Source organism: Atractosteus spatula, chromosome 5, assembly GCF_055471065.1.
Source record: "Atractosteus spatula isolate fAtrSpa1 chromosome 5, fAtrSpa1.hap1, whole genome shotgun sequence".
Lineage (NCBI taxonomy): Eukaryota > Metazoa > Chordata > Actinopteri > Semionotiformes > Lepisosteidae > Atractosteus > Atractosteus spatula.
In genome coordinates, this window is record NC_142710.1 from 4,377,956 (window position 1) to 4,393,536 (window position 15,581).

General features: G+C 46.3%; 1 protein-coding gene across 1 annotated transcript; it reads right to left on the bottom strand.

The window, feature by feature from the left end:
* Positions 1 to 5,698: 5,698 nt before the first annotated feature.
* Positions 5,699 to 8,282, bottom strand: LOC148833611 (uncharacterized). The gene is made up of 3 exons (XM_088916773.1): positions 8,232 to 8,282; positions 7,083 to 7,165; positions 5,699 to 6,702 (listed from the first exon to the last, which is right to left on the bottom strand). The coding sequence occupies exons 1-3, from the start codon at positions 8,280 to 8,282 to the stop codon at positions 5,970 to 5,972; spliced, it is 867 nt and encodes a 288-aa protein (XP_088772899.1). The 3' UTR covers positions 5,699 to 5,969.
* Positions 8,283 to 15,581: the final 7,299 nt, after the last annotated feature.

Here is a 15,581-nt window from a genome sequence, read left to right on the forward strand (position 1 = left end):
GGGTTAAGGGCCTTGCTCAGGGGCCCAACAGAGTAAGATTCCTCTGCCGGCCGCGGGATACAAACCGGCAACCTTCCAGCCTCAGGTGCAGAGCCTGAGCCACGGAGCCGCCCCACCACCATAATTAGTCAGGAGTACAGGAAGCATGACTGGGAGCATATGATCGTTCTCCACCACTCAGCTGAACCTGACCTTTTCAACATGGTCTTTTGGGGGAGGAAACCTCGAGAACCACAATGGCCCTCCCTTTTCTTATTGTGATCTCTCTAGAAGACTTGAAGAATCATGACCTTCCTTGAGTTCAATCCTACAGGTCTCTCTATACAAGAACCATCCTGTGGCCAACAGTTTTCTGGCTCTGAACTGTCTGTGTGAGGGAAAATGATGTGCTCCACTTAAGTTATACCTGCGGGGAGTAGCACAGGGATCTCCTAGAGGCGGCTCCGGATGATGGTCCTGAATCACACAGAGGACGCTGAACATCTGGGCGACGGAATGTCAGACAGCTTGCAAAGTGATGCAGAAAAGAGAGAGACAGAAGGAAAGGACACCCGTCAGCAGGTAGGAAGACAGAGAACTAGGCTGCTGGGTGACAGATTTCAACCTCACAGGCAGAGCTGTCAGTCCAGTCCATTTGGGTAGAAAGAAATAAAAGGAAGTAAAGTAAGTAAGTAAAACTGCTCCATTAATTTTATGTTCTGTAGCAAGTCTTCTGAGCTATGTTGGGAATGCCTGTGTATTGAAAATATGTGAGAAAAATGTGTGAGGAAGTGAAAAGCTGCGAGGGTTCTGGACCACATCCAAATATGTAGCAAAGAAATGTCACCAGCTTTTCTCGATGTGCAGCCCTTTTTCCAGTAAGTAGTCAAACAAACTGTTGTGGTTACCTGTAGGTGTTTGAAGCAGTCTAGATTGTGGGGAAATCTAAGCCAACATTTTGCACATAGTCCCCGAAGCAGAGCAGCCCCCCCACCCCAGACGTCTGGCCCTTAATGACCCTGTCTAATTAAAACCCTTGCTTACGGTGATATCTCACTCAGAGTCTGGATTCATCAACACCTCAGACTCACCCTGCTGGGATGCTATGGTAAAGGTTTTCTATATGAAGTGGAAGTTAAACATCTGCAGGACTCCTTGTCTAAGGTCTGTTTCCAGTGGTTGGTGGGCTGGGTCATGATACAGATTGATCCAGGCCTAGAGAACCTCTCCTTTTTTTACAATTGGTCCCTGTACTATGTTATTGGTCTCCAGGGCACTGTACGTGTAGACACTATAGGGCACTGTAGAAAGGCTTTTATTAAGAAGTGAAGATTATCAACTATAGCTTTTTAATTACCGAGCCATGCAGTACAGATTTATACAGCCCTCTCTGACTGTCTACATTGAGAATGCAATAAATCCTAGCTTAAAGGAACATGTTTTGAGCTCTGACTTCAGAACAGACGCTGATACAGCTGCTGTGATATGAAAGTTAGAGTTAGTGGATAGGTTAGATCTAGATTAACAGACTTCCTTGAAGCATGAATAAACTCAAGCACTACTGCTGAATTTGTACTCTCACCACAAGACAGCACGAGGCTTATTAACGTGCCATTTCGGTATCTCAGCAGTCTCTTAAAATAATATCTATAGGAGAAAAAATTATGGAAATACATAAACTTCTAGTTTAATCTCTACAGCCTGAAACACAATGGCTGTTGTTTTTTTGTACAGTCGTGGTTTTGCAAGAAAAGCAGACGGAATTCCTAAATGAAGGACCCTCACTCCAAAAGGTACTGTATATCAAAGAGAATGTGTATACAATTGCTGTCCTGCTCAGTTGGTGATGCCGCGTAGAGGATCTCAGTCTCTGTCTCGCTGGGATGGCTCTGGAGCTCTCTTTCGCTGTGATGATTCAGTCTTGCAGTCTCAAGGGTTTCTGTGGGTGGTGGTGTTCTCTGGTTTTTCTCTGACAAGGTTTTGCTAACCCGTTCTCTTTCGCTGCTGATACCTGTTTGTGGAAAATGCAGTGAGACCACTGAGGAAAACAACATCTGGGCGAGTCTCGGTTCACTTTCTGTAGTGCAGAGGGGCGGAGCTTCGCTCCAAGAACGGCGTGCTTCTACGTGACCACACCTCTAGGAAGGATGTGATTCAGTGAGCTACAGCTGTGGGGGCGATCTTACAAATAGAGACTGCCTGCTTCCCCAGTTAGAGAGAGACAGGGAGCCTGTTTGAACTAGGTTGGGGACTGAGAAGGAAGCAAGAGCTGTTTCCCCAGTCATATGTTTTCTAGGAGTTCTGTGTTGGTTAAGCCAGCACATCTGTGGCAAGACTGGCTGGGCTTGAACGAGTGACGTGCTAGCATGCAAGACTGTGTTACTGTGTCATCCTGCCTCATGTGGAGACTGGCCAAGCCGAAGCTGAGAGAGCGCAGGCCTGTTTTTGTCTGAGTGTTTGACTGAGCTGAGCTCCAGTGTAAGGGAACATAAAGTATAGGCAAAACATTCCCCAGTGAGCTGTAACAGGCATGTCTGTCATCGTGGGCCTGCCTGGATCTATGCCTCTTAGTGGCTAACGCCCTGTGTGGCATCACAATTCGTTTCCTAGAATGTGTCAGACCTGCTATTGCTTTTGATAGAGCTAAATGTTTACTGTTGTTTGTAAATGCATTTTCACGTTTCCAATGTTTATTGTCCTCTGGGCAGATGTAATGGGCTTTATCCCAGTTATGTCTGAGATTCCAGGTACAGAAACCCTGTTCTGATGTAGAAGAAAAGAGATTTTCATCTTTATTTCCAAAACCTTATAAGTAATAATAATTATAATAATTGCTTACACTTATATAGCGCTTTTCTGGACACTCCACTCAAAGCTTTACAGGTAATGGGGACTCCCCTCCATCACCACCAATGTGAAGCATCCAGCTGGATGATGTGACAGCAGCCATAGTGCGCCAGAACACTCACCACACATCAGCTATCAGTGGGGAGGAGAGCAGAGTAATGAAGCCAATTCATAGATGGGAATTATTAGGAGGCCATGATTGGTAAGGGCCAATGGGAAATTTGGCCAGGACGCCAGTGTTACACCCCTACTCTTTTCGAAAAATGCCCTGGGATTTTTAATGACCACAGAGAGTCTAGACCTCGGTTTTACATCTCATCCAAAGTTTATAGCCTGTTTACAGTATAGTGTCCCCATCACTATAGTGGGGCATTAGGACCCACATGTACCACAGGGTGAACACCCCTTGCTGGCCCCACTAACACCTCTTCCAGCAGCAACCTTAGTTTTTCCCAGGAGATCTCCCATCCAGGTACTGGCCAGGCTCACACCTGCTGAGCTCCAGTGGGGCTGCCAGCTGTGAGCTGCAGAGTGATATGGCTGCTGGCTGCTTATGCAATGGATCCTGAATATATGCAACTTATGTAATCTGCCCCTTTCTCCTACACCTCTGCTCCCTCTCTTGTTTCTGCTTACAGCTGAAGGGGGCTGCACATTGCATGCTTTAGCCCAGGAATTAATCTCTTCTTGTTTGTGTGTTTAAGCATTATAGAGGCTGTGAAGCAGACTGCCCCCTGCTGATATACAAATATTACCGAGATACTGACCAATTGCAAACCTTTGTGTGGCTGTATTGCCTGTTGTCTAGAAGTTGACAATAGTGTGTCCACATAATCACTCACTTCTGCATAGTTTGCTTCATCAAATTCAGTGTTTCTATTTAACATTTACATGTATAGTTCCCATTTTTGTTACCTGCTTGCATCACTTGGCATTTATGTGGATTAAATGTCATCTGCCAGCTATTTGCACAGCTTTCAGTCCTGTCTAGATCGTATTGGATTTCTTTGGAGATTTCTACAGTACCTGCTTATCCTCCTGTTGTGATATTATCTGTAGACATGATGGGTTTATATCAGATATCAGAATCTAGATCATGGACATTAATTAGGAAGGCTTGTCATCCTTATGGTTTTCAAATTGTCACAATCGCCATCCCTCCTCTTAAGGGCGCTCCGACCCTTTCGTATTTTAGTTGATTATGTGCACCTGCCCCCTGTTTAGTCTGTCATTATTTAAGCCTGGCATTCCCGCTATTCCTGGCTCAGCATTGGGAGATGGATGCCCGGAAGCCTGCCAACCAGCGGGTCCAGGAGAGACCCAATGGCATAGGCTTCCTCATGGCGTCCTGACCATCTGAGACCGGGGCTCGGAGCGCCTGGCCTTGTCATCCTCCTTTTATCTTCCTGCTTCCCTGTTCCTGTTCCGGATATTAACCTCATCTGTCTCGGATGGATCCCCCGGTTCCTGGACTCTGGACTGCGCCCCAGATTCCCCACAGGGACTCTTTGGACTTGTTCTCCTGCGCCAGTCCCCCTCCTGAGCACTGGATCACCCTCGTCACGCCCCCCTGTCTGTCAACCCCCCCTGATCCTCTACACCTTTTCCCTGTTGTCCTTCTCCACTTACTTCCGGATTATACCGTCTGCATAGGGTCCTGAACTACACTTCACAGGAGCCTGGACCGGCTCCCATTACACCCTTGAAATTTTGCACTTGATTTCCCCCCAGTTTGAGAGTACACTGATGGATACTGTTTCCTACTCATTAAATAGTACTTAATCCAAACACATGCACTTTGCTGAATGCCTACAGTATTTTCTGCAAATTGTGAATTAATGGTTCGTGAGGAGCTTCGTCCAAAACCTTCCGAAAATGAAAATATACTCTTTATTTTAGCCCCCGTTGCAATGTCATTTTCTATCGCCCTTTTGGTTCTTCCTGATTCAATTTTTTATCTAATCCTATATCTGGTTTAAATCTGGATCCTATTGTTTTAATAACTCTACGAAGCACATTTTTCTCCTTATATTTTTCCTAATCGATTTTCTCAACCATTTGGGTTTGTTGCCTTTCAGATATTGAGTTCTTAATCTTGGGATGAACTATAAGCAGTTATAAGCAGAATATCTTTAACCTGCTACCATTCATTTTCTACGTATCCTACTGTATATCTTTCCAGTCTCATTCTACTCTGTCTCATTAATTCATATTATCCTCGCCTTGACTGGTACTCTGCAGTCCAAACAAAATCCAAGTTTCAAATTCTTTTTACAATCTCAGGATACTGTATGATCACAGCTCTCTTATGGTTCGTCAACTCTGTCTTGAGAAGTTTAAAAATCCTAGATCAATATCGTGCTCTGACTGAGCAATGAATGAGCCATTACCAAGGCCTGCCATTACAGTGTCAGCTACTGACCTTCTTGACATTTCCTGTCTATGAGAGCAAATTTAAAAATGTTTCATGACAATTACTTCTTCCATTGCACATGTCTCTGATTTTATTATAGGAGTGCATTGTAATAAATATCTAAATTTGGAAGTGTGTAGCATATTTCTGATAGTTTGCCATGATAATTTTTTTTATCAACATAGACTCAGAGACCTGTGATTCATGTCGGTTGAGGTTCTGTGCACTTTCTGATATGTAGTGCTACACCTCCCTTCAATCTTTTCTACGTGTTTGGAATGCTGCACATCCCAAAAGATGCACTCATCACCATTGGTTATGTTTTAAAATATTATTTGAAACAAAATTTTGAACATTTCAGCTCTTTTAATTGCTGGATTAGACTGAATACCGGGATGGGCTTTAAATGGACAAAACATCTAAACACCAGGATGGACGATAAACCAAAGCTTTTACCACACGTTTTTAATCACAATATAGATTGATACTGAGCTGTCATGTTAGAATATAAAGGTTTAGTGGAATAAAACCCTTCCAGGTGAGTAAAGAGCATGCAAACTCCACACAGACAGGCACTCCTGCCTTGAGTCAAACCCAGGACCGTGGAGCTGTGAGGCAGCACCACACCAAAGTAGAAGAGGGAAGATCTACCATATGCAAAAACTAACATTGTAGCAAGGGAGACGTGAATAATAAAAAGAGTAAGGGACAATAAGGCAACAGTCTCATCTTATAAACTGAGACCTCCTATATAGACATTACAGTTCTCCAGGTTGTTCTGAATTTCACACAGCTCATCTTGTACTGACTTCATTTCTCCCGCCACATCGGAGATGAGGATCACCAGGTTCATCATGGAGTTTTCCGTGATCTTGCCTGAAGACGTGAAGTATCGCGCCAAGCGGCTGGGGAAACGGTTCAGCTTCTCCTCGGTCTTCCGGGAGGACTCAAGCACGCCGGCAACTCTGCCGGTCAACCGGATAACCAGGGATGCGTGGCTGACGTCCTGCTCTCTGGCCTGCCCCTTGGGAGTAGAGTAGTGGCATTTCTTGAGATGCTCCATCCTCCTGCGGAGGTACCGCAGGGTGAAGGTGACGTCCATCAGCTCCTGCAGAAAAGTGCTGACCACAGTTTCCAACTGTCTGCGATCAAAGGGGACACTTCTCTGCCTGGCTGCTGAGACTGCAGGGATTACCATCTCTATGCTCTTCATTAAGGTCCCGGGTGCACCTTGGGAGATCAGGACCCATGCTAACTCAGCGAAGCTGTTCTTCCCCTTGAATGAGCCCTCTGTGGCTGCCATATTGGAGGCGATGGCGAAGTTTTGGTGAAATTTCGTCAGGATTATCTCAGTGCTCCGGAGCTGGTCCAGACATTTCTGCATGGCTGGGCGGTGTGTTGAGTAGACATTGATGTATCGCTTGATTTCATATAATGCTTCAGCTAATTTGTGGGCATAATTCCTGTAACAGGAATAGGAGAAGGACAGGGGTGGTGGTGGTGAGGCGGGGGGAGGGGCAGAAAAAGTTTTTGAAAACATTTTAGAGGAAACTTCGAAAAACAGGGGTAAGAACCAAAGAGTGGAACCAAAATATACGTCTACACGTTTCAGCAGTTCCATAAGTATTACTCAGCATATAAAATATTTCTGATAATTAAGATGTAGGAAACTAAATCGATTAGTGAATAACATGGATAGTGCATTCCAATGGCCAGCGTCTTTTATCTGTTTTGATATATTTTAGTGAGCTGTGGCAGGTCACACCAGGCCTATTCAGGAATCCACAGGTGTGTAAGAAAGAAGTCAGCTGTTGTCTTTAACTATTTGAATTGTAAAGCTCACCTGGCCTCTTGCCCTTGGCTTTGAATGGTCATGGAGGAGCAGTTTGATCTTTTCTCTTTGCGGGTCACCATGTAGTCTTCCTCCTGAAAGCACACACAACAGACTGACCGTCTCCGAGTGAACAGCGAGCAGTGTGTCAGATGTCAGCTCCCAGGATCGATCGCACCTCTGGGGACACCTTGTCCAGAGACAGTCAGAACCCAGAATGATTTGTACTTCTGTTGTGATGCAAGGGTTTCCTGTAAATCATATGGCTTTTCCCTTAAAGAAATAAGGGAAACTGAACAAGGACTCTAACAGACCACATATCTAAGGGCAGAGTCAAGTGTCAGACAGCGAAGAGCCAGGAGATTACATCAGGAGATGATGTAAATGATGTAAATACAAAACAAAGTCAGCTAACACCAAAGAAAAAGACAGACAGACCGATACACACACACACTTTGTGTAAAAGCACAATAAAATTGAAATAGAGGCCAGGAGAGCACCACTCTGAGAACAGAACAACACTCGAGTGTCAGAGGAGGGCGCAGAGGAAGGAAGTCGAACATAAGAGATACGCAGCCAAGCACACTTATCAGTTTCAGCACCTTGGACAGAACAGTGCCAGGGCAGGGAGGAAAGACAGAGACACACACTTGGAGACAGACCAGAACAGGGACACACGCTCAACAGATAAGCCTATTCCAGAGCATCCCTGGCCTTTACCTATCATGGCCTCCTAATAATCCCTTTCTATGAACTGGCTTCATCACTCTGCTCTCCTCCCCACTGAGAGCTGGTGTGTGGTGAGAGTACTGGAGCATCATCCAGGTGGGGCTGCACACTGGTGGCGGTAGTGGGATTCCCCATTTCCTGTAAAGTGCTTTGAGTGGAGTGTCCAGAAAAGGGCTATATAATGCTATTCTCCTTCTTATTATTATTATTATTATTATGATAATGTCTAAAATATGTTAGAAAACTACATGGAACTTCTACTCAACACTACATAAACTCAACTCTTTTAGCCTGTCAGGGAAGGATCTTCGTTCAAGACCAGGATTATAAACTGAACCTGGTTGCTTTTCCCTGTGCTGGATTGGAATTTCACAGACAGCACAGACAGTCCCTTTTGAATCAGTGGATGGATCCATTCTTTTGACTTCCTACCTCCTTGACAGGCCCGTCACATAGCGGTACCCATACGCTCCTTCTCTTCATCACTTCAACCTGCAAACACAGGAAAAAGGTGAGGGTCCGTGGAGTTCAAGCCAGAGACTGGAGAGGCGGATCTCAGTGGTTAGTGCCATGGACAACAAGAGGGCACAGAGAGTGGGTATCAGCTCTCGATACTCCCGGGTTACAAGTCTTTGCTACAGTTTTCGCACAGAGAAGGTTAGGAATAGAGGATGTGTTGCTGTAGTTATACTTACCCAGATGCAATTCCCTCCAATGAAACCTAAAAGCCAGACATCTGTCAACATATTTACTATGGATTTCCAGATAAATGCATAATCTCCCTTTGTAATCCCCTCCTGGGTTAATAGGATTTCACTGCTAGTTTACTGCCTTGTATATGTTGTTTAGGTTTGCTCATAGATTAATGAGTTACTTTGAGACTAGGACAATGCTTCACTTCCAGCTGCTGTCCTGTTCTAATGTATGGATACTGTTGGGGGGTGCCCTGGGCGGGGTGGGTCTGTATCCGAGTTAGAAAATGTAATCCGAGTTATTGATTGTAATTGATATATTTTCACCCTACAAATAGTTTTCAGGATGCGAGTTAAGTTCGTCAATCCAGGGATGACTGTATAATGAAGAGGAGCTGTTCAGAACCCGGCACAGTGCAGTGGAGGTATAAGGTATGATCGTGAAGCAGGAGAGGAACAGAGGAATAGATTTCCCCCACTCTGTGCAGTGCAGTACAGGAGAAGGTATAATGAAGAACATGACCCGGAGTAGGCGGGTTTCAGAACCATGGACAGCAGAGTGCCAATATTAGTGCTGACAAATAAGAGCGCATAGAGTCAGGGAGGGAAGCACTGACAAGGTACCAGCACAGACAGCCCCGCAGTGTCAGGATAGATTAGTGGAGAGAAAAACAGAAGAGAATCAGGGACACACAGTGGAAAAACTAACACCCTTTGTAACGTGTCATGGAATATGGAGACGGTGCCTTCTGCTCCAATGGATGGAGTTATTTCTGCGGTCTTCTACCTCTGTGACAACGCAGTACTCTGGTGCGCGGGGGGGCAGACATAAGCTCCTCCTCTTGAGCTCTTCATCCTGAGGAGATACAAGAAGACTGGTGTAGCGGAGCTAGTGCGGTGACGTCAGCGCCCTCCCTGCGCGTAGCAGGGTCCTCAGCTGCCTGGGCTGGGGGAGGTCTCCTTTAGCTCATGCGGCCGGTGCCCTGTTGCATTATGCCGGCGACCCGGGTTCGCGCCCCAGGTGCTGCGGGACGGAACGGGTGACGGGGGGCACGACCCCGCGCGGAACCGTGACTATCACACTGGCAGGGTGGCAGGCGGAGAGATGTCAGTAGCTTGGACGGGGCTGTGATGGAGATGACGAGGGTACAGACACAGACAGAAAGACCCTCACGGGTACGGACAGGAGCAAGTCAAGGATAATTGAAAAGCAATGGATAGCCTGCTTCTGGAGGCTATCCAAGTGAGTGGAAAACAGTTGAAGAAGTGTTTAGGTGTTACACTTGATGAAGGCTCTACAGGCGAAATACTGAGTTTCTCCTTTTGAGTTAACCCTTTACTTCTTGCTTCACCACCAATGCACACTGTTCTGTTATGAACAGACAGGCACGCTAAGAAACCGCAGGACCTGTCCAGTTCCAGTTCCTCCGACAGCGCAGGTGTCCATAGGAGAGGAGGAGCAAGACACAGAGACAGAGAGAGACAGACAGGTGCGTTCGAGCAGAGAAACATACTAGACCAGAACGCACGTGTTTCAGCTCCCTATCAGGACAGAGGAGATAAATGAAAGAATTAACGGAGAGCACAATGGGATTGGTACCTTCACACGGCGACACAGTGAGATGTTTGAGGCTGTTCTGTATATCGTGGGCGCTGTCCAGTTGGTGTCCTGAAACACACAGGAAAACAGAGGATGAGTCAGCAGATTCGTGATTGAAGAGTTGCACCACAGCAAGGAAACTACCAGCACATGATGTAGACAGAGACAGAGAGGTACACAGGCTCACAGCCCAGACACGCTTGGACTTACCACCAGTGCAACAAGGATCCTCACTCAAGTGCGGCATAAAGAGGGGTCTTTGCAAATCAAGCAAGGGGGACGTGACCTGTGTCATACCTCATAGATGGGGGGGCGTTCTGTAGGTCGGACATTTTTGGGGGCAGTGCTGGACTTCCTGTCCTCCACCTGTAAAAATAGCAGCACAGCAGGATCAACATGGGACAGGAAAATTGAACTGAAAAGGAAGAGGATGGGAGAGGAGGAAGAACAGAGGGGGCCACACGGACACGGTGAAGCACAGAGGAGAGCAGTATACCTCACACAGGAGAGGGTAAACCTCAGGACCGAGAAAGCAATGTCTGCCCTCACATGCCCCGGCCTTTAAAGGGGAACTGCACTGCCAATTTCTCAGACTGGCTAATTAAATCTCGGTAATGAAATGAATTCATTGATAGGGTTGGAAAAATTTGACCAATTTTGAATTCAGCGCAAAATTGTGAACTTTGTGAAAGGACTGCAGCTCTCCATGTTGTCGCAAACTTACATTCGAGATCCCATGAATCGCTGCGTGATGCGGCCCTTCCTTCTCACTAGTCACTGTCATGCCTAATGTAATGCGATTTCCGGGTTAATAAGTACAGGTTGTGCAGCAAACTTTTCACCGCAGAAATGATCCAGCGTGACCTGCCTGCAGAGCTAACAAGTGAGTGGTATTTGTTGGCAAAACTGTTTCGAACTCGAGAGCAATATTTCTCTTGGATTAGAAAAGACAGATTCACAAGCCTGCTTGTTTACAGGGTCACAGGGCTGCTTCACCTCACCAGAGGCTTTATCACCTCATTCTGAATCGCAGAACATGGCGCTGCGCAAACCTGGTAATTTCCTCTATTTTGGGATGTAAACGGGGGGGTTTACAAGCTACTCCCATTCCTTCTGTCAGGATTGACCCGCTGAGGAAACGGGAAGACGGACCCTATGCGGTACCTTAGGGTGCTAGACAAGAGGCGAAGTCCGAGTCGAGTTCCGAGGGTCGTAGAAGAAGGCAGGAGAGAAGGTTTCCAATCCTGAATAGGGTAAGACTGAAGTAGTAGTCAAAAAGGCAGTTCCGTGAGTCAAAAGGTGAAGGTCAACGAGTAGGCTTCCAAACCCGAAGGGGCAAGACAGTAGACGTAGTCGAAGGTGAGTTCCGTCATTAGTAACAAAGAGCAAGAGGGAGCACGAACGCACGAACACAGAATACCAGGCAAAGAACAGGGGCTTCTGAAGGGTTTAAGTATTGTGCGAGGGAGGAGGTGTGCTGATTGATGGAGTGTCGTGGTTGGCTGATTGGCAGGAGTGGTGTCGTTTGGCAGAAGTTGTCGGGGCTGGAGTGTGATTAGTGTGAGTACGCTTCCGTGCGAGAATGTGGTGGGAAGAAGGCGTGACACCTTCTAGCCCCATAACATAAAAAGAGCTTGCCAATTCCCCTTTAAGGACAGCGGGTAGTAAGAGGGTTTTTTTTTTTTTGCAGGCTGGTACCTTTGTGGTGGGTCGGCGTCCTCCCGTGGCTGAGGGCTGCTGGGATGATCTGCTTGTCTTCCTCACCGCGCCCTGAAACAATCACACAAGGGGCTCAAAGCAGGGCCGGACCCAGTATATTGGGGGCCCTTAGGCAGGGTCTTGGCGAGGGGCACGAAACATACCTGGGATGCATTAGAAACGGCTCTTCCACAGCTCTTGTCCTGCGGGAGGAAGGACAGAAAGCGGTCAGGCTGCGGAGTGAGCGGTTCCTCAGGCAGGCAAGGCCAGTCCCGCTGGAGACCCGCAGTACCGATACACGGCCACTAGATGGCGATCAATTCAATTCAATTCAAGGTGCTTTATTGGCATAACCGCTGAGTACAATCAGTGTTGCCAAAAATACAATTAACATCAAACAAAAAAAAAATATCTACAGACATTTACAATAAAGACACAATCATAAAATATTTACATATAGACATATGGAGCATTACTGGGAGACAGACTCACTGTTTCTCAGGCTATGGCAGGAGATCAGTGAGCCTCAGGACCAGCTGGCGCATTGGGCTCTTTGTTGGGCTCAGCTCTTGGCTCAGCAGGGCTTTGTGGGGGTAGGAATTTTGGTCGCTGTTTTTTAGGTGTAGCCAATATACTTTATTACTCTCTTCTGTATTTTTATTAATAGTGGGTATTGGCCTAATTCGGCCCTGCACACGTTGTTAGGTGTTTTTCTCTGCACACGGAGGATGTTTCTACAGATCTCCATGTGCAGAGTTTCTATGGGATGTTAGTCCCATTGAGTGTAATCCTGGTCTGTGAGGGGACCCCACACTTCACTGCCGTATAGGGCAATGGGTTGGATTACACTTTCAAATATAAGTTGAAAAGCCTCCTTCTTATTGACTTTTCTGGGTCCAGATGGGCTGGCAGTGCCCAGGTGTGACAATACTGCTCCAGCAGTGCCCAGGTGTGACAGTTCTGCTCCAGCAGTGCCAGGCTCTGCTGCAGCCCCTGATCTGTGGGCGACAGCAGGATCATGTCATCTGCATAGAGCAGGAATTTGATCTGTGTGTCATGTAGTGGGACACTTGGAGCTGCAGACTGTATCAACATTCCTGCCAACTCATTGATATAGATATTGAACAGTGTTGGGCTCAGGCTGCAGCCCTTGGTGAAGAATTCTGTCCTTTTGTTTCTAATTTTCACTGCACGTTTGTTCCCTGAATGCATTGATTTAATTATGTCGTACACTTTACCCCCTATGCCACTTTGGAGTAGTTTATAAAACAGTCCTTTGTGCCAAATCGAGTCAGATGCTTTTTTGAAATCGACAAAGCAGGCAAAAATTTTTCCTTTGTCTTTTAGGTGGACGTGTTTGTCTATCAGCTTGCATAGGGTGAAAATGTGATCAGACGTGCGGTGATCTGGTAAGAAGCCAGTCTGACTCCTGCTCAGGACATTGTGTTCGGTAAGGAAGGGCCAGTATCCGTGTGTTCAGGATACTGCAGAATCCCTTCCCCAGGTTACTGTTCACACAGGTGCCCCGGTAGTTGTTGGGATCGAGTCTATCTCCACTCTAACAGATGGGCGTGATCAGTCCTTGGTTCCAGGCCTCGGGGAAACATCCCGATAGCCCCCACGCAACTTGAAGTGAACAGCAGTACGCTCTCAGGCAGCGTAACTCACGGGAAGGAAACAACATCCCGGGTCCCGTCTGCTGAGGTCTGCTGGGAAGGGTTTTAACAACATTTCAGCAAGGGGATGCAGAAGAACGTTGAGAATGCTGAAGGGTATGTGGGGAAAAACACGAGGGACCTGAACGATTTGCTAAGAAACCTAAACAAGACATTGCCCGCTTTTCCAGTCACGCAGGTTTGTTTGTTTTTGTTTGTTTTGCGCTGCTGGGTTTCCGGGAGCCAGGCGAACTATGTCAGTAACTCGTTTTTCCCCGCCTTTCGCGCGGGACAGTACGACGCAGGGTCAGGACCCGTTCCCTGCGTCACCAAAGCAAATCAATTCCCGCCAGTTCTCAATCAAAGTGCTGTTTAAATTCAAATCTCATACAATTTAACTAATCCCCCACAAGACGGCGTATAAACAGGGGAGGGTGTGTGAGTAGATACTGTAGATACTTTATCGATCCCGTGAGGGAAATTGCAGTGCAACAGCAGCTTAACACAGACAACACAGCCACAGTGTAACGAAATGATACAATAATAATACAATACGTACAATACAATCAGTACAGTGAGGGGTGCACTAAAAGAGTTACTCACAGTCCAGAACACACAAAGAACAAACCAGAACAGAACAGTACGCAGAAAAATCGTATCGCACATATGAATATAAATATAGCTGTAAATATAGATATAAATATAAATATAAATGTATTGCACAGGTCCCTAGCATATATTGCACAAAAAACGTTTGTAAACGGGAAAAGAAAAGAAAAAGAACAGATGTATCAGTTTACTGTTCGGTCCAGAAACAGGTCACTGTCAATGTTGCCTCTGCCCAGACGCAAGGTGGATGCGTTCTACAGTCTTATGGCAGAAGGCAAGAATGACCTCCTGTAGCGCTCCCTGTCGCACCGGGGATGGATCAGTCTATTGCTGAACGTGCTCTTCATTCCTTCAGAGGGGATGGGAGACGTTGTCCATGATGGCCTCTAGTTTGGACACCCGGAGTGTGTTCGGGGTAAACTCACCACCGAAGGAGGTGAAATAAAAACACACCCTGTACGATATGTATCTACAGTAGTTGTACAGTAGTCATTTCCAAACAAAACGTTTATTAAAACGTAAAAGGAAGACTGTCGTTACTGGGTGGACGGTGTGGAAAATACAGGAGTCGGGAACCAACGGACTCGCCTTTCGAATGTCACTTATTTTAACGGCTTCTAAATAATATAACGTTTTCCTTAATTGTTTTAGCTAATTATTAATGACTGACTATCTTTTTTTATTGAATCTTAAGGTTGACAGTTTCGTCTGTCGTCGTTTTCATTGACATGCTGTATCAAAGTTTTGTTTTCTCACGGTATCCGAACTTTTCTTTTAGGGCTGTATTGATTTTAAAGAGCTTTTGTTTTCGACAACCGAAACATGAAGTACGGAATAAGAAAACGGAAGAGATTTAGATGGATGAACGGTGACTGAAAGAGCACGGGAGGCAGAGATCTCAGCGGGTGCCTGTTCCTGACCGCGGCCAAGCGTGTTCAAATGGAAACTGAGGGCTCATCCACACTGCTCGGGTTTTCGACGGGTTTTTACGCGTCTTTGGCGCATCGTTACGCGCCCATCAAACAGTGGCCCAGAAGCGCAAAGCACAAAAACGGTCTCTGAAATGTATGCACAGGGAAAGTGTAGAGGTTTTCCCTTGATCTAGCAGGGAAAAAAAAGAGAGGTTGTGAAATACTTCTTCCACACTATTTATTATACAGTACTTCAATAAATAACAAGTAATAGGTTTGTTCCATGCCGAAAAGAGAAGAAAACACAACATTTCGGCTGTGGAGCCTTCTTCGAAGAACTACTTCAATAAATAACACAGCGGATTATACCGCACCTGCTCAACGACCTGGAATCGCGTGATTGCTCCCTGAAGTCCCTCAAGGCTTTCATGGAAAAGAAATCCTACCCCCTACCCCCGGCATCCAATCCTGATCCCGTGATGTGTGCAAAACGAATGGTTTTCACCAAGCTGGCCTCCACAAAACGGAGAGAACACCCTACTGTTGCGGTGTTTTTTTTTAGATAATTCACAAAAACGTCTCACCAAGAACTCAACACGTGCTCAGTGCTAACCTCT